The following is a 21,519-nucleotide window of genomic DNA, read 5'->3' as shown; positions in this document are numbered from 1 at the left end:
CATTTCCCCAGCCCTGGAACGTGTAACTGGGATGGACGCCGGCAGAACGCCACTGATTCCTCCGCCGTCTGGGACGGGCTGGCCGAGAGGAGGGCCATCTCTGACCTCCGACATGAAGGACGGAAGGGCTGCCACCACCACGGCCCGGTACCCACTGCCCAGCGCCTGCACACCCAGCCCGCACTCGGCTGCGGATGGACGTCCACGCGAGGAGTGGCGGGCCCGAGATGTGGGCAGGCCGCGTACCTGGGTAACGTCCTCGTCCCCTGTCCCCAGCTCCACCAGCCGACCCCAAAGTAACGCCCCCGCCCACACCCAGCTCGGCCGTTTCAGGCCTGTTTCATACACTCGATGCACATCTACCTCGTGTTCCTTGGGGTTCACAGGATTCCCGACCGGAGGCACCAACCGTCCCCCCACCTCCTCTGGGCCCCGTGTGCAGTGGGTTTCTTCAGCCCCTGCTGGACCACCATCCTTCAGCAACGTCCAATCTGCCAAAAGCCTGCCCACCAAGGGGTCAACCGCAATGACTGTATCTGCATTTCCAACAGTTCTATCTGTTCTTCTCCACTTCTGTGTGGGTATTGTTAACTCTCTTGGTCTTTGCATTTTACTCTGTTCCCACGACACTGCAGGTTGTCACGTGCTGCTCCAGGGGCGGCTGGCGGCTGGGATGGGCGGGGTCCCACTCGCCTGCGTCCGAGCTCCTCCAGAACCAACGTGCTGTTGCTTCCACCAAGCGGCTTTCTCACCTGGAGCTCCCCGGGCTGCAGGTGGTGTAGACGTGGGCCCGCAGTGGGGAGGGGCTCCCCCCTCCCTCTGTGGGCTGAGTCCCCTCCTCAGCCAGCACTTGAACGAGCCAAGGCCGCGCCTCCCGGCGGCTCACACCCCACATGCAGGGCCCAGCACCCGGGACACGGCGAGCGCTGAGCGTATCCTACCCTCTGCATCGTGTCCCTGGTGCCCGGGCCCTGCCCGCACACAACTCCTCTCAGCCTTGGGCACAAGCTCTCACTGTGACACTGACCCAGGGCAGGAGGGCACCTGAGAAAACTGACAGGGGATAACGGAGGTGGGGGGGGGTGTACCCGAAGGCAGTGGGACCCCTCCCTCCCCACCCCCCGGCTGTGCAATGTCCTCAGTGGGGCCAGTGCCTGCTGACTCGGGGCTGGACCAGCCCCACCCCTGTGTGCTCCAGGGCCCCAGGGCCCTGCACCCGAGTCGGACCCTGCACTCGGGGTCTGGCTCCGAGGTGGGCGTCATGGGCCCTCTTAGAAGGGGAGACACATTGTGGCCCATGTTCGGTTCCTACTCCCGGCTCGGGACGGCCTGGAGAAGAATTACAAACAGGACAACAAAGGAACGAGAGGCCGGTGCTTCGGGAACCAGGAGTGGAGGACAGCGTCTGGGGCCTGTCCTCCACAGCCCGACCAGAAAACCAAACCCACGGTGCATGGAACTATTTCAGGCTCCCAGTCGGAATCCAGCCTGTGCCCTCCTCTGCCTTCACTTACGAGTCCTGTAACTAGTTTACTGGTGAGTTTATTGCGACTGCTGTCAACCTGCTTGTTACGAGCCGAGTTAAAACAGAACAAAAATGGTAAACTCTCCTTGGAGAACTTGACTTCTCTATTTTACACAGACCATTTATTAAATTAGAAGGCTGAAAAGTAAAAACGTATCTTACAATCAAGGAGGAATCTGGACCCTGGACCCCAAAAGAATGATGAGAAACGCAAAGCTCCGAGGACCGTTTCTGCCAACACCCGGCTGGGCGCCTGAAACGGGAGGGAGGGCAGGCCCACTGGAAACACCTCTCTCCTCACCAGCACAGAGCAGCAGCCAGCTGCACGTGCCCAGGCCCCGGGCCCAGCAGCCGCGGGCGCCCGAGCCAGACGGCCCCCACCCCACCCCCAGGGGCTGCCTGGACGGTGAGCGCGGACATGAACATGAACGCGAAGCCAGGCAGGAAGGGGCAGCCGAGGCAGGAAGGGCATCTGACTTAACAAAGGCCTCACAGGGCGTGACCCTTCTCTGACCTAGTAAAGCAGCAGCATCCATGAAAAAGGACCATGAGAGCTGGCAGGTCTGGAGCCACCCTGAAGCTACTAAGACTCCCGTGAACGGAGGCCCGGGCGGGGCGGCTGGGGCAGCGCGGGGTCACCTGGGGCTGGGGGCCGGGCCTGTGTGGAGCTGCGCTGAATGTGGTCAGGTCACCGCCCAACAGTCTAGGGCTGCAGCCGAGGAACCATCGCTCTCAAGCATCTGAGAAGAGCCTGCGGCAAAGGCACAAGTGGTCCGAACCCACCAACCAACGCAGGTCTCCCCCACCCGGGGCCACCGTGCACGCCCGGGGGAGACAGAAAGCGGCGCCACACTTAACCTACACGGAGGGAAGGGCTGCAGCCTGGGTCTCCTAACTTCCTCGGGCTGACCTTCCACTGACGTCCACACGGTTGGGATCCACCTCTATGTCCAAAGGCTAGGCAATGACTCCAAAGACAGAGCGGTGACCGCGACTTACCGCGGACCGCAGTGACCACAGCACAGTGCGTCACTTCGGAGACACCACTCAGATTTCTGATTTCCACGGGGCATCACCCAGCCTGTCCCCGTCCTCTCTGTCCGCGGCCGGAGCCAGGGCCAGGGTGCCGTCCACACGGCAGGGCACCTCCTGCCTCTTGGGAAGACCTGCCAGCACTGACGGTCACTAGACTGCCCTCTCTGTCGCCCAAACTGATCCACAGGACTGGGCCCAACCTAGCCTCCCTAAATTAACATCGGTGGTAAGCCAGAAGTTCCTAAATGCCCTTTAATAAGCAAATACAAAGACTGGATCTGTTTCTTACACCCCCAATTTTAGTTCTGTTGCCAGAGTGCATCCCGGGGAGGAGAGGTGACCCTTCGGGACAGCATCACACAGAGGCGGGTGAGACAGCAGGAGAGACGGAGGGCCCCGGGCTCAGGCCTGGGCTCCCGACGCCACGCCCAGACTTGGCTGCTCTGCACGCAGGCTGAGCTCTGCAGCCGCGGTTGGACGGTGGTGAGCAGCCCACGAACACCACCAAGGGGAGGAGATAAGTTTTCAGCTGAAACTTCTAAGTGACCCCAAACCCGCTGTCAGTGGGTTCTGTGTGCCTTGCGCTAATGGGTCTACCCGATCAGGTCGCGTCACCGCAGGTCACCAATCAAACCAGAGGAGGCTCGGCACTAAGGCCTTGGTGGGGGCAGCTGCTCCCAGGAGAGCCTCCCGGGACGGCGGGAAGGCGGGCGCGCACACGGGACACGGCCCTCCGACACAATGTGGGAGAGCCCCCCACCCGCCCCGACCACGTCGAGAACGGCTGCAGGAACCGAAAACCACATGCATCCCAAACAAGGGTGTGGACTGAGCTACACAGACGTCCGAGGAAGGGGCTACGCAGGGCACGTTCACGGGGATCTGCTGGGGACGGTGCTCCCGGGAGCTGGGCGGGCGGGCGGGCAGGCGGGCTGGCGGCGGGGCACATCTAGGACTCCTCGCCCATCTGCAGCAGGGAGTTGATGGCCGCATCCTTGCTGCCCCGCTGGGCCTCCAGCACAGAGCGGATCACCTCCCGGTCCATGTTGGGGAACATGTCCTGGATGGCCTTCAGGTCCTCCTCACTGCAGCGGGGCTGGGCGCTCACGGCTGGGGGCAGGGCCACAGGCACCATGCCGGGGCTGCACACGGCGGGCATCCCTGCGACCGGGAGACAGGGTTCAGGGAAAGCAGCACCTCCGACGCGCGCCGCCCCAGGGGGTGGCCCCCCAGGTCTCGTCTCCCAACATGACCTCAGAAACTGGCCAGACACTTGCGAGAAACCAGGGGCGAGCAGCCCCCCGCCACTCGGTCCCCAGCATCTCACACGAGCCCACTTCACAGCGGGGGTGGCAGGGGCAAAAACAAGCCTAAGAACGTGTGCATTTACACCACAGGGGTCAATTCTCATCCATCAAAGGCCACAAAACAGTTCCCTCCACCTGAGAACGAAACAGCAAACACAGTCTACGCTCCTTTGCCCCAACACCTGAGACTTTCACGCCGTTTCCTCTGTCACACTTTCCAGAACAGACTTTCCCAGCTTGGCACTCACATCACAATCAGACACTGACGAGGAAAGAAAACCCGCCCAGCACGTGCCCAGCGCACGCCCAACCTTCCCCGTGACAGCAGACAACCCACGAGGCGAGGCGCTCACGAGCACTGCCGGGCCGGGGCCTGTGCGCTCGAGCAGAGGCCCTGGGGCCCCGGACGCCCAGCCCCGCCAGCTACACATGGGGCTCCTGGTATCACTCCCTCACACAAACCACGTCCCCTCACTCCCTTGTTAGACACGGGTGACAACTGAGAACCTCACGGCATCTCAACTGCTGGAAGGTTCAGTCCGAGCACCTGGTGCCACCGGACCCCAAGTCAAAGCTTTGACTCCTTGTCCTGAGATGGTCTCGTGGGGGAACGCAGGCAAACGTAAGGAAGGAGAGTGTTAACAGAGACTCCACGCCTAACAGAGTGCAGAGCCTAGACAAAAACCTCTCTGAAAAGTAGAAAGGGATTTAACATCATTAGTTCTGGGACTGCCCTGGTGGCGCAGTGGTTAAGAATCCGCCTGCCAATGAGGGGACACGGGTTCGAGCCCTGGTCTGGGAAGATCCCACAGGCCGCAGAGCAACAAAGCCCGTGCGCCACAACTACTGAGCCTGCGCTCTAGAGCCCACGAGCCACAACTACTGAAGCCCGCGCACAGCAACAAAGACCCAACTCAGCCATAAATTAATTAATTAATTTAAAAAAATAAAAAAATAAAGAATCCGCTTGCCAATGCAGGGGACGCGGGTTCGGGCCCTGGTTGAGAACTAAGATCCCACATGCTGCGGGGCAACTACGCCTGTGCGCCACAACTACTAAGCCCGGGGGCCACAACTACTGAAGCCCGTGTGCCTAGAGCCCGTGCTGAACAAGAGAAGCCACCGCAATGAGAAGCCCGTGCACCACAACCAAGAGTAGCCCCCCGCTCGCTGCAACTAGAGAAAACCCGCGTGCAGCAACGAAGATCCAATGCAGCCAAAAATAAATAAATAAATTTTAAAAATAAAATAAAATAAAATCATTAGTTCTTATAAACTCAAAAGTGCAAACAATCCGCCCAACCAGGCTGGGAGCGCTGGACTAAGAAGTTTAGGACATGATTTCCTTTCCTGTCTGAAGTCAGAAGATCCTAAAGGCAGCTCAACACTGTCAAAACCAAAACTGGCAGAAGGGCCGACAAGTGTTGAGCCGAGGTGGCATCGGCTGCAGGTGCGCGACCGAGGCTGCGCTGGACACACACGGCCGCCTCCAGGGACGGAGGGGACGGGACGTGCTCCCAAGGCAGCAGCAGAGCCCAGCCCCTCCAAGTCCCTCCTCGGCCAGCCGGGCCGAGCACCTGCCCACACCCCCTGGCCACTGGCCTTTAGTCCTGGCCGTCCTCAGAGGCGAGAGGTCGCCTGGGTCCCAGGTGGGCACTCAAACCCGGTGAGGCCAGGACCCCCAGGTCGTTCCATGAGCCCAGGAAGGTGCTCGCCCACCGCCTTTCAGAAACGGGGAGAAGGGAAAGGGAACCCGGGACTGGGGATGGCTGACAGCTTCACTCCGCGAGCCCCCGCCGTCCACCCTTGCCTGGTTCGCATCGGGGCCACACTCCCACCGCCTGCATTTCTGACACTTCTGGGAACAGTCGAGACAAACTTTAGGAGACACCGTGGCTCTCCTTAGGCCCCTTCCACTTGGAGGGTCTTGGGTTTTAACATGGGAGGCAGGCGGTCCTGGGGCAGTTAACTCGGGGCCTCACAGTCTTCACCTCGCCCTGGACGGAGTTCAGAGGATTTCGGGGACGTGGCCACCACCGTGCACACGGCATCCTCGGCGTCACTTGGTCTCTCCGGTGCCCCGAGCCTCCCGCCACCCACGCACCACCCGGCTTTACGGTGGCTCACGCGGGGGGCGAGCTGAGCCCAGGCCCCGTCGCGGCCCAGGGTGGGAGCCGATCACAGGCCGACGTGAAGGCTCAAAAATCCAAAGGCGGAAGAGCCACAGTCCAACTTGACTTTGTTGTGCTGTGCGAACCGCTCATTCAGAAAGGTTACCAACGTGTAAGGTAAGTACCTCATAAAGGTAAAAAGAGAAACGGTAACGCTGGAGCCCGGGGTCCATCCACCCAACAGCAAGTGATCTTGTGCTGCGGTGACTCAAAATGCTTAGAAATCACATTTCAACATCTCCATAAATTTCAACTCACCTTCTTTGTGCCGACAGAGAAAAAACAAACCCTATTTCCCACACATGCATGTAACATTCAAACGTAACAGCGGACCCCTGGTTTTGGGAGGCTCTCCGGGCATCCCCTGAAGACCAGGCCCAGCCTCTAGCCCACACCCCGAATCCCCATGTGCCTCCCCCCAGCTCAAACACCCAAGGAGACGCGCCTGGGAAGGAGGAGCAGCACACACCTGTGATGGGCACGTAGCCGACGCCCTGCTGGTACACAGTGGGCATCAGGACCACGGGCTGAGGCGGCATCATCATGGCAGCCGGCAGCGACTGAAACACACCAAAGACCATCAGGGGGTCAGAGAAGAACACAGCACACATCCAAACCTCATCACTCCCAGCCTCGCCAAAACCGTCCTGGGAGGGACAGCACAGGGCCTGGAGCCCAGTCACCTGAGCCAGGATCGAGGCGGGTCCAGCCAGGCCCTGCGCCCCGTCCAGCATCATCAAGTCCCTGCCCACACTGACACCCTAAAGGCTCCTCTGCTGGAGGACTCGGGTAGAAGGTGTCATCAGACCTGCTGAACCACGGCTGAGATGTGACCAACAGAGAACCCCGCTCAAGAAAGGAAATCTAAGCTTAAATTCCAGGGTCAAACAGCCTCTCTCTGTTTATAGTTCTTCAGTTAAGTACAATGATGGCTTTCCGTCTACGTAGAAACGTCTGTTACAGAGGCACGATGGCACGTTCACGAATAAACTCACTGATGTTGGGACCTGCTGTGAATCAGTCCAGCACTAGAAAGGGGGTGAGACAAGGTGCCAGAGGCGGCGGCTGTGAGGCTGGGCAGTTGGTCCCACCCGGGGTCCCTGCACGCCCTCCCGGCGTCCATATGCCAGAAACACCTCGGAGTAAGGGCGGGGATGCCGTTAAGCCCAGGAATGGCACCCCGGTGGCCGCAGGCCCGCCGGCCGGCCTCACCGTGTAAGACAGGACCAGGTTGATCATGCCCTCCTTGTCGTCGCCCTGCCGTCCGCTCAGGCTGTACCATTCGTCCACGACCTTGCCCTGCCTCAGCGCCTCGGGGATTGTCACGTGCGTCCAGGCAATGCGGTCGTCCATGGAGAAGGCTCGCTGGGGGGCGATGGGAGATGGCGGTGACCCCAGGGCCGCCCGGGAGGCCGCCCCACTCCCCCAGCCCTCCCGGCAGGGTGTATGCGGCCCGGGGCCAACCCGCTCTCTCCACCTCCTGTGGGTGCAGGGGGAGGGAGGCTCCACCGGGCGCCTGCAGACGTGCGCTCCCCCACGAACCACACGCTCCCCTCCTCCCCTCCACCCCCGGGGCCCCAGAGGCGATGGGGCAGGGTGTGAGGGAGGACCCAGGAGGAAGGGAGGAAGGCGCAACCCTGGGGACTGTGGCCACTTCCCAGCCCCGCTGCCCACCCCACCCCACCCCCCAAGCCCCGTCAGCCGGCCACAGGCGAGGGGGCAGCCGACCCGGCCTCAGGAGCGGTGGGACACGCCCAGACAGGCCCTCGGAGGGCCAGGCTGGGTTAGAGCCCAGGGCACCCGACGGCCCAGGGACACTCGGGAGGCTGCTGCCACTCACGCCACCCAGCCACGGGCCCTGGCCACGCCACACCCAAGCTGCGTACACATAGCGGCTGCCTGACCTGCCTGGTCGGGTGACGCCCACACGCTGGACACAGGGTGGTGACGTGTCTGAATGCAAGTTCTAAAGACTCTGCAGGGGAAACGTGCTTTTCACTATGCTGGGGACACCAGGACGCCTGTCACAAAGCCACAAGAAACCTGAAGTTCTGGAGCGGCTGAGTGGCCCCCGCGCGGCCCTCACCTCGTCAAAGATCTCCAGGTAGAAGGAGTCCACGCCCGGGGGCACCGTGCACTGGATGACCTTATTCCAGCGCGGGTTCTTGGCGCCGTTGTGGGCCGTGGGCGTCTCGTACACCGCGTAGCCCAGGCGCAGTCGGCAGTACGGATCCATGCGGGTCATGCCGTAGTTCTTTGCCAACTTGGCCTGAAATAAAGCCAACGTATGAGACGGGGCAGCAGCTGTCAACAGTGGAAGCCGCAGCTCAGCTAAGTGGGCCGCCACTTCCACTCACGGCTTCCAGAGTTTTCTGGGTGCCGACCCACCAGAACACGGCTGTAACTGAACCGTCAGCCCTCCGTAAGGGTGGATTTAAGCAACCACAGATCGAAAATATTAGGAAAAAACATTCCAGAAAGTTCCAAAAAGCAAAACTTGAATTTGCCACACCAGCAACGATTTTTAAAGCTTTACACTGTGTTACAACTGCACGCACACAGCATTTACCGTGTGTTGGGCGTTACGAGTAACCCAGTGATGACTCTCAGTACACGGGAGGATGTGTGTATGGTACGTGAGTGCAAAACTGCACCGTTTTATATGAGAGCCTTGAGCATCCTTGCATGGTGGTGTCTGTGGGGTCCCAGAACCAATCCCAGGGACGACCGTGCTCTGGGACCCAGGAGGGAGGAGAAAGTCCAGGCTGGGTCCAGTGATTCTGCAATAAGGCACCCGGCACCGTGCCTGACACTCAGGACACACCGGCTGCTGCTAGGCAGGGGCTGGATCCCCACCCAGAGGAGGAGGAGGGTGAAGATGGCAGGCCGTCCCGGGACAGAGCCAAGAGCCACCGAGAAGAGAAGCAGGGGGACGGGGGCCACCCCGGAGAAGCAGGGCCCAGCCAAGGCCGTCCCCGCACCCTCGGACAGTGACCGTGCTGGCTCCCCAGCCTCCCCTCCCGCGCAGGAGCCTCTCGGCAGTGACCATCCCTGCCCAGCGCTGCGTGGGGGCCAGGGGTGCAGGCACTTCACCCTGGGCATCCCGGCGGAGCCCACCCACACCTCACATAGGTCACGGGCCCACTCAAGCCAGACGGGCTGCTCGGGCCGCGTTTGGAGGAGAAAACGTGGACACCGAGGAGCACGGCAGGCTGTCGGTCAGGAAGTACCGACTCAAAGTGGATTATGGGCTTAAACGTAAAACCTAAAACTATAAAACTTGCACAGGAAAAACCAGGAGAAGTCTTTGTCATCTTTTAGGCAAGGTCAGCAAAAGCATGACCCAGGAAGGGCAGCTGGCGGCCCCCTGAGGACCGTGAGGAGGAAGGCAGACCAGCCCCGTCTGCGGCATCAAGTCTGATCACAAACCTGTGTCCAGTACATAAAGCACTCACAAAACTCAGCAATGAGAACACAACACGATTAGAAAACAGGCAAAAGATCTGAAGAAGAAAGCTCAACGCCAATAAGCACGTGAGAAGATGCTCCCCACCATCGGTCATCAGAGACATGCAAACCAGAACCCCGTGAGGCCACAAGGAGCTGCTGGACGGGCTCAGACCCACCCCGGCCGGGCCAAGCCGCCCACCCCCAGAGCGCAGGAGCCCCGCAGGCGGCTGGGAGGAGCCACGGGGCAGCTGTGCAGGGACCAGCCTGGCAGCTTCTCCAAAGCACACTCCACCCAGCTCGGGAGCTGGGAGTCCACTCCGAAATGGGAACTCACGCTCACACAGAAGCCCGCGCTTCACAGAGGCCCTGCTGGGCCACAGACAGACTCTGGGAAGTGCCCCGGGGGCTGAGCTTGGTCAGCACTGCGGTCAAGGGCAGGCCCACCGACAGGCAGAGGGAACTTTGTGTGTTGCTGGAGAAGCTCTCTTCATCACAGGGGTGGACAGGCTTGTCAGAGGTCATTGAAACATAGGCTAATTCAAATCAGCGCATTTTAACATACGTAAACCATATTCAGTAAGGTCGATTTTTAAAAAAACAGCAAAAAATTCCCCAAAGCCCTGCTGCCTGCACTGACACCCTCTCTCTTCTCCCCTCTGGAAGGCTCCGCACAAGCCCCTATTCTGTCTGCGAGCCTCCTTGCCCCCCCGCATCCCCCACTCTCGTGCCGACTTCCCCAGAGCTCTGGCCGGGGCTGCCCATGACCGCACGTCCCAGAGCCACCACCCCTCCGTGCAGGACCAGCCGGAGCCCCTCAGGACGCCCGCCTTGTGTCACTGCTGGACCTCTCCCCTGAAGTCCACAGCCTCCCGGCCTCGGCCACCTGCCTTTAAAACATCCTCGACTTAACGCGTCCGACACTGAACCGCGAGTTTCCTCCCCGGCCTGTTCCTCCTGTAATTTCCCCTATTTAGGTCAATGCTCCTCCATCCCCTGGGCGCTGGCAACAGGCCTTGGGGTCACACACCCTCCCGCCCCCACTGGGGTGCTCCCTGAAGTCGGCTGGTTCTCCCCCAGGAGCACCAAGTGCAGGGCCTTCCAGCCTCGCCCACATCTTCCCGACACAGAGCCCGAGGGAGCCCTGAACTCCAGCTCAGGACAGGGTGCCCACTCAAAGCCGAGCCCCAAGGCCGCAGGACCCCCAGCTGGCAGCACCAGGAGGGCCTGGCCCTGAAGGAGCCCCTGGCACACGGTGGCAATTCCTGTTCAAGTTGTACTTTCCACGATAATAACTGGGCCGCTCCACACCTGCCCTCGAAGCTCGCCATCGGTGCACCCGTACTCTGTCCCTCAGGGCGACGCAGGCTTTTACTGCCATCCTGCCCCTGCCCTCCTCACCCGCTGACTTCCTGCTCCTCTGTCTCCAAGAGCAAACACGGATAACACGGCTAATGTCTTCCCCAAAGCGCCTGGGAGAGGGCCTCAGCCCTCACATGCTGTTGTCTTCACCGTGAATTCACTAGAGCAGTTCTCAGGACGGCAGATTTTCCCCCCGAAACTCCTAGAAGCTGCCCTGGTATTTTCCGGAAAACATGTAGCAGCAAAGTCTGAAACGGGCTTGATTTTCTACAGCTTCAAGGCAGCTGTTTTGTCTCTGTCTAGCCGCTAAGGCTTTTCCACCTGAATAATCCGATGCCCGTGGTCTGAGCAAGGCCAGCTGCCCGTGAGTGCGGGAGGCGCCTTCCTTCACCTGGACCCCGACTGGCCCCAAGGCCATGCTCTGCTCATGGCTGCTGCCCTCTGCAGAGGCCCGTCTGCCACCGTGCTCTCCTCCCGTGCCCCCGGCACCACGGAGGGGACACGGAGGCCTGGCCTGCCCGCTTCCAAGTGGCTCCCCTGTGACATCGACTGGGCTGCGCTGCAGGCACACGAGTGTCTGAGGAAGGTCACCCCAAAGCTTACTGGGCACAACGACCCGCCAGGCACGGCCCTGGTGTCTGCTGGGGACAAATGGATGGACGGACAGACGTCTCTGCCTCCCGCGGCCTCATGCAGTCCGTCAGAGCAATGTGGCAGCACCCTTTCCGCCCTGACAGCACATCTGGTTCTCCCGGGGGCCAGGATGACTGGGCAGCAGCCGCGCCGCCCCTTCCCTGGCACCGGCAGGGCGAGCGGCGCTCCGGACCCCTTCTCTAACTCTTCCTGGCGAAACCCGGGCGATCGTCACCATCGTTCTCCACCAGGTATGTGTTTCCGGAAAAACGGGATCAGAGAAAGCCCCATCCGTCCACGTGGAAACATGCTATGACAGCGAAGGCCCCGCCCCGCCCGCTCCGGCCCCCTTCCCCCCACAGCCCCCTCCCCCCACGCAGGCGGCCACACCCACCTGCACCACGGTGATGCTGAGGCGGCCCACGGTGCCCAGTGCCCCTCCGTACTGCAGCTGCTGCGCTGCCTGTGCGTCCAGCTGGATCTGCTGCTGCTGCTGCGTGGGCGTGATGCGCAGGAAGTCCTGAGGCAGCTCCCCGATGTACACCTGCGGAGAGCACGGCGGTCAGAGCTGGGCGCCGCCCGCCCACAGGACGAGGGTCCGCGGTGCCAGGGTCTCCACCCTGCGGGCCCCTCCCAGGGCCTGCGCTCTCGGGAGCAGGACGCTCTGCAAGCGGGGGGCTCTGTGGAGGCCCGAGTGCGTCTCCGCCCTGAGAGCAGGCCTCGCGTCCTCGCTGGGCCTGGGGGCCTCACGCGCTCTGGCCCGCGTGTCCGTGACCCCTTCCCCAGGACCAGGGCCGCCGCACACAAGGCCTGTCCAGCGTGGGCGCTGTTCGCGGGGTGGAGCCTGAAGCCTGGAGGCCCAGTGACCTGGAAAGGCCTCTGTGCTGATGCCCTTCACACGTCTCCATGGGAAGCAGCCCACATGCAAAAACGCCCCGGAGACCAAGAAGCCAACAGATTAACCACCAGAAGCCCGGAGACCTGGCCCTGGGCAGGTGAAGTGATGGGAAAGCGCCGGCGCCCAGGGACACACCTGAGTGTGGAGCCCGGTAGAGCCTGGGGGCTGCAGGAATGACGACTCCCAGAAAACCGCAGGAGACCATGCACGGAGAGATGGCCCACAGCCAGACGGCCCGACGCCTCCCCCCGGTGTTCAGAGCCCTGGACAGCCGCACCGCTGCTCGCTCCCGGGCGGGGGGTGAGGGCCTGGAGGGGCCACAGTGCGAGCAGAGCCCAGGTGAACGGAAGGGAGCAGCCGCAGGACCCACGACGGAGGTCTGGCTGCTGGGGGGGAAACCGGGGCCACAGGCCCCCTCAGCCGCCCAGGGGACGTCACAGACCCCAGCCGCGGGCCCTGAAGAACTGGGCGGTTTCAGGGAACACGGAAAGGAAGCCCCCAGCGTGTCACAGCGAGTTCCGGCAACTGCGCTTATAGCGGCCGCCAGGGACCACTTGACGTCCAGACGCCGCCTGACATGGAGGTCTCTCCTGCGCAGACCAGACGGCACCAGGCGGGGGCCCAGACAGCACCCGACCCGCCCAGCTCACAGCGCCCCTGGGAGAGCACCTCCCCCAGCGAGCGCCCTCAGCGCCTTTCCTTTCGAAGGTCCCTGGGAGAGTCTGGGCCTGGAGGTCATGCACTCCCACCAAGGCTGATGGAAGCGCACACGAGGGCGCTCGCTGGCTCCCAGCAGCCCGCACGCCGACTCTGCACCCCCAGGCCTAGCGCTCCCACTGCTTCTCTCTAAAAGCAAGCCGTGCCCCCCGCCCCAAGACCCCCCAGACCCTCTGTCTGGGAGCCAGCCCTGCGTCTCACACCTCCGCTGCATCAAGGACCCAGCCCAGGGCAGGGGAGGGCGCCCCGGAGGCCGCCCCCCAGAGGCCCCGGCGTTGCCAGGAGAGGAGCGCAGTGCCCTCCATTCCCTCCCCAGGGCATCGCAGGCCGCGTTTCCTGGGCGCGTAGTGCAGCTGAGTGGGTTCCAGGACGGGCCCTCGAAGGCAGGCGGGTGGTGACACCCCGCGGGCCACGCCCGTCAGGAGGGCTGAGATGCCGGGGACACACCGATCGCCAATTCCTGCCAGCGCCAAGACCAGGCCCCCGTGAGCCCCCAAACGCACCCCATCCAGAGCCCCTCGGGCCCCTTGCTGTTTGCCCACAGCCCCCGCTTGCCCCGGTGCTCATCTTACAGAAATGACTCTCCCAGGGGTCGCTGCGCACAGACCACACCCCCGCCTGCTGGTCTGAGGAATGACTGCCCGCCTCAGCGCCAAGGACCCCACAGGGAGCAGGCCGCACGGGGACATGCAGTGGCGAGAGTGACAGGTCAGGAAAGGCCTCTCTGTTCCTTCACTGATCCTGTCTGTCTTGTCAGTTACGCTCCTAGAGGTCATGAAACTAGAACGAAATGCAGCGCCTAGGGGTCACGCTCCCTCTTTGTCATACTCGTCTTGGTTTTGGGGTTCAGCACAGTCCATGCGGGAGCCACGCGGGGACAGCGGGCCACACTGAGGCCTCAAGGGAGGGGGACACAGCACAACAAACCAATCCCACGTGGTCAGAGCCTGCGAGGGGCGGGGGAGGGGGGATCACAGCCCAGGGAGGAGGAGCCAACGCTGAACCCGGAGCCTCCAGGTCTGCAGGGCCACCCGCCTGAAGGCACCCTGGGGACACCTGCCCTAGGCCCGCCCGCCGGAGACAACAGCAGGGGTGAGGCCCAGGGTGATGGCGGGTCAGGGCAGGTCACGTGGGGCTCAGCACCCAGGGCCGGCTGACGGCTGCCCCGCCAGCCGACAGGCCCCGTCGCACCGCAGCCTCAGCGGCCTGTGGCAAGGAGCGGGCCGCACACACATCCCAGCGCATCCCACCCCGACAGAGAGGTCCCAGGACATGTCCGCTGAGGCCTAAGAGACACCTGCCAGTCACAGGACGGGTCACTGACGTTCTTCCATACATTCAGCATCTTCCCAAAGAAAGTTACGAGGAAAACTCCAACTGCCAGCCGACACCTGCAGCCACGGGGATGGGTCTCCGCACGAGTCACCGCCCCCCACATACACACACACCCTGCTCCTTCCTCAAGTCTCCAGCACCTCCTGCCGATGACCTGGTTTCAGGAAACGGGAAAAGAGGAAAAAGCCCAGAAACAACAGGGAGGGAAGGCTGGCACCACCAGCGCCGTGGGGGGGGCTCCCCAGAGGGTGCCACTTGGTCCCTCCCCCCTCGCCCCCTCCCCCCCAATCCTCTCCCAGGTTTCACTGCAAAAACCTGTGTCAGCTCTCCTCCCCTACTCCTATCCCTCAGGCCTCCCCCAGCTTTCTAAATGACCCAACCCTGGATAGGCCATTCAAGCCAAAACGTCTGGCTGTCCCAGCCCTGCCGGACACAGCGTACACAAGCTCCGGACGAGGGGACCGAGGCACGGCGTTAACTGAGCACGAGGACGCCGGAGGGTCAGCGAGAGAGACAACGCCACACAACGCTGACAGGCCAGCCAGCGGCTTCCACGGGGCCTCGCCCAGGGATTCCAGAGCCTCTCCCGCCAGCCCGGGATCTGGGCGCGAGCGAGATGGATCACGCTGTCCAAATCTGAGTGAAACAAAACAGCCAGTGGTGCGCCAAGGGGCGCCGGGGGCCAGGCATCGCACTGCAAGTCTTTCACCTTCACCGTATGTGCGGATTTTCACGCCAAATGCTGGGGGGAAATCACTGCTCCCATGGAGCTCATACTTTAACAAAAGAAGACAAATCATTGCTGAAAGTCGCAGAGCTGTAAATAAACACAGGGCGAGGTAAGATGGTGCAGACGGCTGAGGCAGCTTCGGGAGAAGATGCCACCTCAGCAGAGGCCTGAATGGCATGACGGCGTCGGTCATGCAGAGCCTGGGAGGGCCCTGTGCACAGGCCTGGCCAGGAGCCCGCCAGGCAGCTTGAGGCAGGGAGGTGGCTGGAGCAGAGCAAGTGAGGGAGAGCAGGAGAGGGGAGCGAAGGACAGGAGTTGCACCAAGGCCACTGATGGGCTCCGACTCAGAGATGAGGAAGGGAGCAGGTGAGGTGCCGGGGCAGGTGAGCAGCCGGGGCAGGTGAGGTGCTGGGGCAGGAGAGCAGCTGGGGCAGGTGAGGTGCCGGGGCAGGTGAGGAGCCGGGGCAGGTGAGGAGCCGGGGCAGGTGAAGAGCCGGGCAGGTGAGGTGCCGGGGCAGGTGAGGAGCCGGGGCGGGTGAGGTGCCGGGGCAGGTGAGCAGCCGGGGCAGGTGAGGAGCCGGGGCAGGTGAGGTGCCGGGGCAGGTGAGCAGCCGGGGCAGGTGAGGTGCCGGGGCAGGTGAGCAGCTGGGGCAGGTGAGGTGCTGCGCGCATGCACATCTGGCTCTGCCTGGCGCCCGGCCCCAGCATGTGACAGTGGGGGGGGGGGGGGGGGCGCGGCAGGGCGGGACCAGTCGAAGGGGTGTGGTGGGTGTGGGTGAAGCAGAGGCTGAGAAGGAATCCGATTCTGGACCTGCTCGGAAGGCAGAGCCACAGGAGCGCGTGAGTGGGCAGGAGAGGCGAGGCCGCCCAAGGGGACGGGGAAGCCAGGGAGGGTCCCAGGGAAGGAAAGGGCGGGTCCATGTGCAATGTTCTTGGGAGACAGGGAGCCGCTCAGGATGGTAAGCCTGGGGATGAGTGGGGTGGGCGCTGACACCCCCCAAGACCCCCGACGGAGCAAGACGGACAGAAAGGAGGAGGAGCCGTGGAAGGAAACCCGTGTGAAGAAGGCGACCCTGGGCAGGGAGAGGCCATCGCACCTGTGCCCACTTCCGCGACCGTGCCCACAATGAACCCGCCAGACAAGCCGCTGCGGGGACCCCGTCCGAGCCCCACCCCCACTCGGTCACTCCCGCACCCCGCAAAGCACAGGTGGCTTCCCGACCTCCAGGATCTTCTCACTGTCGGCTGAGGCAGCTGCCCCTCCTGGGCCCCCAGCCCCGCACCGCCATCCCCCCACCCAGCTCCTACCCAGCTGGTGGTGAAGCAGGATCAACAGAGGGAGGCGGGCGGGATGGGAGGCACACGGCAGGACTGCAGGCGGAGAGCCCGAGGAGTTGGCCAGGTGTCTGAGAAACGACAAGTAACGCAGGGGCCGGGCAGCCCCCAGGCCATGTACACGGGAGGGCACGGCCACAGAGCTGCAGGCCACAATGCCCAGACGGATGCCACAGACACCGACAGACAGCAGAGCGGGGGAACGGGAAGAGGGGCTGGGGGTGCTCTCAGATGCGGGAAGAGGCACAGGGCTGGAGCACAGGCGAATCTGCCACCAACAGCTCGATGGCAGATGCCACACAGGGACCTTCACGTCCCGAGAGAAGGAGACTGTGAGCCCAGAATCCCAGACAGCAAACATACCTTTCAAGAACCAGAGGAAGCAGCACGTGTCTCAGTCCACCTGAGCAAGCACCAGCTTATCAAGGTAACGCCGCCCCTGGGAGGATGGGGAGAGGCCACCCGAGGCAGCCACCGATCAGGAGGAGGGTGGTTACGACGATTAACCTTGCAGCCCGAAGTCCCTATGTTAACATTTCCAGGATGACCCCAAAGAGAACAGAATGACAACGTGTGTTTTCCAGACCAGCAGAAACCAAAAAATGGAACTTAAAAAACTATATTTAATCAATCCAAAAGCAGGCAAGGAGAGAAAAAGAAACATAAATAGACAAATGAAAGCACAAAAGAAAGCGTTAGGAACAAAAAGTGTGTGTGTATAACTACACACATAAAACTATCTAACACATTCCAGTTAAAAAACGAAGAACACAAACTTCAGATTTGACTTTTTAACAATCCAGCTCCCTGTTGTTGACAACAGACCAACCTGACACACATGTTCAGAAAGATGTGGTCCAACAATGAAAACCCCATCAGGCAAACACTGCCTAAAAGAAAGCTGGCGTTGCCATGTGGCATCAGACCAAACAAGAAAGGCCTGTGCATGGCCAGCGGGGTCACCACATGCAAAAAGGTCCAACTCACGGGAAGACGGGGCCATTCTAAACCAGGACGCGCTCCTAACTCACCCTGAGAATCCAGAGCAGAGCTCACGGGGACACGGGCGACGGTCCAGACTCCAACAGTGCGGGTCCACAACTGCACCCGAAAAAGAGAAAGCCAAGCGCAGGCCTAAAAAAAAAACAACTCCTTCCTCTGAACAGTGGAAATGAAAGGGAAAGAACTAAGCAGCTGTCTTGCCTTTCCCATACAGACTGTGTTTAAGGACAACCAGACAACGTTCATCTATACAAACAGGTCTAGCTAATAAATGCAGAACAAGTGATAAAATTCAAACATCAGGGGCTTCCCTGGTGGCGCAGCGGTTAAGAATCCGCCTGCCAATGCAGGGGACACGGGTTCGAGCCCTGGTCCGGGAAGATCCCACATGCCGCGGAGCAACTAAGCCCGTGCGCCACAACTACTGAGCCAGCGCTCTATAGCCCGCGAGCCACAACTACAGAGGCTGTGTGCCACAACTACTGAAGCCCGCACGCCCAGAGCCCATGCTCCACAACAAAAGAAGCCACCGCAACGAGAAGCCCGCGCACCGCAACGAAGAGTGGTCCCCGCTCGCCACAACTAGAGAAAGCCCGCTCACAGCAACAAAGACCCAACGCAGCCAAAATAAATTAAAAAAAAAAATTCAAATATCACCCTCTGCCATCCCCAGTGAAGTCAATTATCAGTTTGTGCAAGGCTGATAAGGACCTGGACATCCCGGGCCACCCAGGCATCACCAGACAGCTCACCCTCAGGCCTGACGAGGGAAAAGATGTGACAGGAAGGAGGGGCCACACTGATCAACCAGCATCTCCAAAAGCAGGACAAGTGGTCCCTACTGGCCCCCTTCGGCCTGGACTCAATGGGACATACCACACGTCTTAGCCTGTGACCAAGCCTTGGCCGCCGTGCCGTCGAGCTGACCGGCAGCACTGTGGTCAACAGCAGCGGGTCCCTCAAACCTCCCCTGACCCGAGTTCTACCTCAGAGGGCAGGGGCCCCCACACAGGTACTCCTGTGGGTGTCCATCGGGTGCTTTTTAATAGTTCGTGGACCAGACAAAATCACGGGATGGAGAAGGGCTGTCAGAACAGAAACACCAGTACTGCTGAAAGTGGGCAGACAGCACAGGGCTGGGCATCCCTCAGTGGCCACTCAGGGAAAGACTAACCTGCAGACGCAAACACCACGTCTCCTGGAATTTAAGCAAATTCCTAGCCCCTCAGGCTCCCCTTCTCAGGGACAAAGGGAACCTCCCCACACCCGTGGGACCCCCCTTCTGCCTCACATGCCCGAGGACTCTGTCTGTCCCTCCTTCACCACGAGCGGGAAGAGACGGTCAGACTTCAGAGTCAGCCCAAGCGAGCGTGAATCCAGGCCCTGGGAGCCCTGCTGAGTGACCCTGGGCCGAGGCTGAACCCCGTCCTGTGTGGGTAGGGCTGGGGCCCCCCGGCCGAGGGCGGACACTCGGGAGAGCCGCCCAGACCCGGCACGGGGAGCACCTGCCGGATGCCCCAGCTGGACTCACAGCTTCTGCCACAAGCCTCGCCGTCCCCCGGGGCCTCCACCGCACCACACACACGACAGCACGTGGGAGCTCCTTCAACGCCAAGTCCGTGCACCCTGGCAAAGGAAGAGGTCTCCACCAGACCCCGATAACCACAAAAGGAAGGGTTCGCCATGCCTGATAACTGGCAAAAAAGCCTTTACGAGTACAGTTAACCCAGAGGGGGTGGGCCACAGGGGAGATGTGGAAACGAGAGGATGTGTACCAGGCAAAAACATTAGGGAGGAAAAAAAAACAGTAAACAGTACACTGTAGCAACCCGATCAAACTCCAAGCCAGATGTACCTGCACTCGCGGGCCCCCGCCCTCTGGCACAGACACCCCTGCTCAGGACCCTTCCTGGCCTTGAAGCAGCAGCCCCCCATCTCCCAGACCCTGTCCCACTCTGCTTTCCATGCTCTCCCCTCCCACCACCCCACAGCTCCTGCTCCCCTATCAAGTCTCCAGTCAGAGACCCTTGCTCCACGACCCTTACACACCCTGACCCCGGCCCAGGCAGGCCACCGTTCACCCCAACTTGAATTCAGACCTCGGGGTCTGAGAGTGGACGCTCTGTGAGACCCTGATGGCAGGCGTCACCGTACAGTGCCACCCAAGATACCGAGAGCACCCACGCCAGCTGGGCAAGCCGCACGGGCTCCAGGGCGCCCAAGACCCCTGAGCCCCCAGCAGCTCTGGCCCAGACCGAACCTTACTGCATGAGCACAGGTCATGGAGGGCAGCCCTCAAACACCTGCTGGTCTACGCATGGGGCCCACGACACACGGACAGAAGGCCCACGACCACTCGACAAGAGAACACGCCGGGAAGCACCGCACAGGGCCAGTCAGCCGGGTCATCGAGACCCCGACAGCACAGGCCCCAAGTCCGGACACCGCCCGTCGCCCTGGCCCTGTCACAGCCCTGTCACAGCACGTGGCCAACATCCCCCTTGGTGAGAGGAGGGGCCCACCTTCACCAAGCGCTCCCTTCGCCTGGCCCCGAGCCGGCCGTGAGTGTTTGCCTGTGGTTCCCGGCGACAAGGGCTCTGAGTTCCCAGCAGGCTGAGGACACGTGACAGGCCGGGACCGGGGCCGGGCCGCTTGCCCATTACACCACCGCTCCCCTCCCGGGGGAGCCGCTAATTTGCGCCCTGTGCTGCTCTGACGAGCCACTTGCATAGAAATGAGCAAGTGCGACAGACACTCGGCCTGCTGTAACTCACCGTGCGCAGTGAAAGTGGAGACGTGGAAACGCTGAGAATCCGAGTCTAGAAATCACTCTACTGACTCTGGGGCGTTTCCACAGCCAAGTCGGCTAGGAACTCCCATCAGGTCCCATTCAAACGCCCAGAACCAGCATCTGTGCCCAGGGGGCTTCTAACAAGACCTGGTCTTCCTCAAACTCAGAAAAACGTTCTGTGGATTCTTCTCCAGTCGGGAGAAACACAAACAAGATTTGTCAACCCCGACCCGAGGGTGAGGAGCCCCGGCAGCCGGGGGGCTGACCCTCAGCAGCGGCTTTCTGAGAGAAGGCACATCAAAGTGTCCACAGAAGAACCTCGTCCCGACTCAGAAGAACCCAGATGTCCGTCTACTGTACGTTTCAAGCCGCTGTGATAAAAACCTCACTACTCGTGAAGACGCACCCCAACCCAGTCTGAACGCCCGGCTGGAGGCGAGTCCCCAGGAGCCGGCCTGAGCCCGTCTGGACTCGCTCGCCGGCACTGACACAATAAGCTGGGCCAGAAGACAGGACGCGAGGGCTGGGCGGAAGGGCACTCCCAGCTCGCGGCTCCCAACCCCTCATTTGTCACTTAAGAAACCGAGGAACACAGCTGGGCCTGGGAGCCTCCACCATCCAAGAGCCTGTCCAGGGTTCAGGGTGCTTCTCTGGGTGCCTCCTCCTCCCGAGGACCCACTGGGTGCGGGGCCTCCCTCAACCCGGGGACCCACCCGGTGCGGGGCCGCCCCCATCCCGGGACTCCCTTCCGCTTGCCCGGAGCCCGGCGTCGGGCCCTCCCGTGTGCCCGGAGGCCGTGGAGCCCGCCCCCAGCCGGAGCCTACCGGCCCGCGCTGCGTGCTGACGGTGGTCGCCATGGTCTGGCCGGCCTCAGGCCTCGCCCTCCGAGAGGTGACGCGCCAGCGACCCTCCGCGCGGAACCGCGATGTGACTATTACTCCGCAAGGCCGCCGCCGCCACAGTCAGCTGACGGCCGGCCCCGCCCCCGCACTGCCCACTGCGCAGGCGCAACACTGCCCCGCCCTTTCCGGCGCCGGGCGCCTGCGCAGTCGCTCCCCGCCCTCAGCCCCGCGAAATGGCTCCCGAGCCGGCAGTGTGCGCATGCGCGGCGGGCCGTGGTTTCGGGGGGCGGGCCGTTGGGGGCGGGCCGCGGGGCCGGGCCGCGGACTGTAGGTGCCGGTGCCGCCAGTTGGCCCCGCGGCAGGAGTGGGATTGTGGCTTCGCTGCTCCT

The 21,519-nt window shown here is 62.1% G+C and overlaps 1 protein-coding gene across 2 annotated transcripts; it reads right to left on the bottom strand.

The window, feature by feature from the left end:
- Positions 1–1,625: 1,625 nt before the first annotated feature.
- Positions 1,626–21,272, bottom strand: TOLLIP (toll interacting protein). 2 transcript variants are annotated; one of them, XM_061202290.1, is made up of 6 exons: positions 21,113–21,272; positions 11,875–12,024; positions 8,125–8,307; positions 7,251–7,403; positions 6,508–6,598; positions 1,626–3,721 (listed from the first exon to the last, which is right to left on the bottom strand). In XM_061202290.1, exons 1-6 carry the CDS (start codon positions 21,143–21,145, stop codon positions 3,510–3,512), a joined length of 822 nt encoding a protein of 273 aa, XP_061058273.1. In that variant the 5' UTR covers positions 21,146–21,272; the 3' UTR covers positions 1,626–3,509. The 2 variants fall into 2 exon arrangements, with proteins under 2 accessions (XP_061058273.1, XP_061058274.1); XM_061202291.1 differs by lacking the exons at positions 6,508–6,598; positions 7,251–7,403; positions 8,125–8,307 and having other exon boundaries at positions 3,569–3,721.
- Positions 21,273–21,519: the final 247 nt, after the last annotated feature.

This window comes from Eubalaena glacialis, chromosome 10 (genome assembly GCF_028564815.1).
Source record: "Eubalaena glacialis isolate mEubGla1 chromosome 10, mEubGla1.1.hap2.+ XY, whole genome shotgun sequence".
Lineage (NCBI taxonomy): Eukaryota > Metazoa > Chordata > Mammalia > Artiodactyla > Balaenidae > Eubalaena > Eubalaena glacialis.
This window is presented reverse-complemented; position numbering and strand designations above follow the sequence as displayed.

What these genes read in the sequence shown, in the direction of transcription:
- TOLLIP (XM_061202290.1), bottom strand. Translation starts at nt 21,145, where the DNA reads ATGGCGACCACCGTCAGCACGCAGCGCGGGCCG. An exon ending in TCAGCACGCAGCGCGGGCCG is followed by an intron (nt 12,025 to 21,112) that starts GTAGGCTCCGGC and finishes TGCTCTCCGCAG; the next exon opens with GTGTACATCGGGGAGCTGCC. An exon ending in ACCTGGAGATCTTTGACGAG is followed by an intron (nt 7,404 to 8,124) that starts GTGAGGGCCGCG and finishes ATCGCCCCCCAG; the next exon opens with CGAGCCTTCTCCATGGACGA.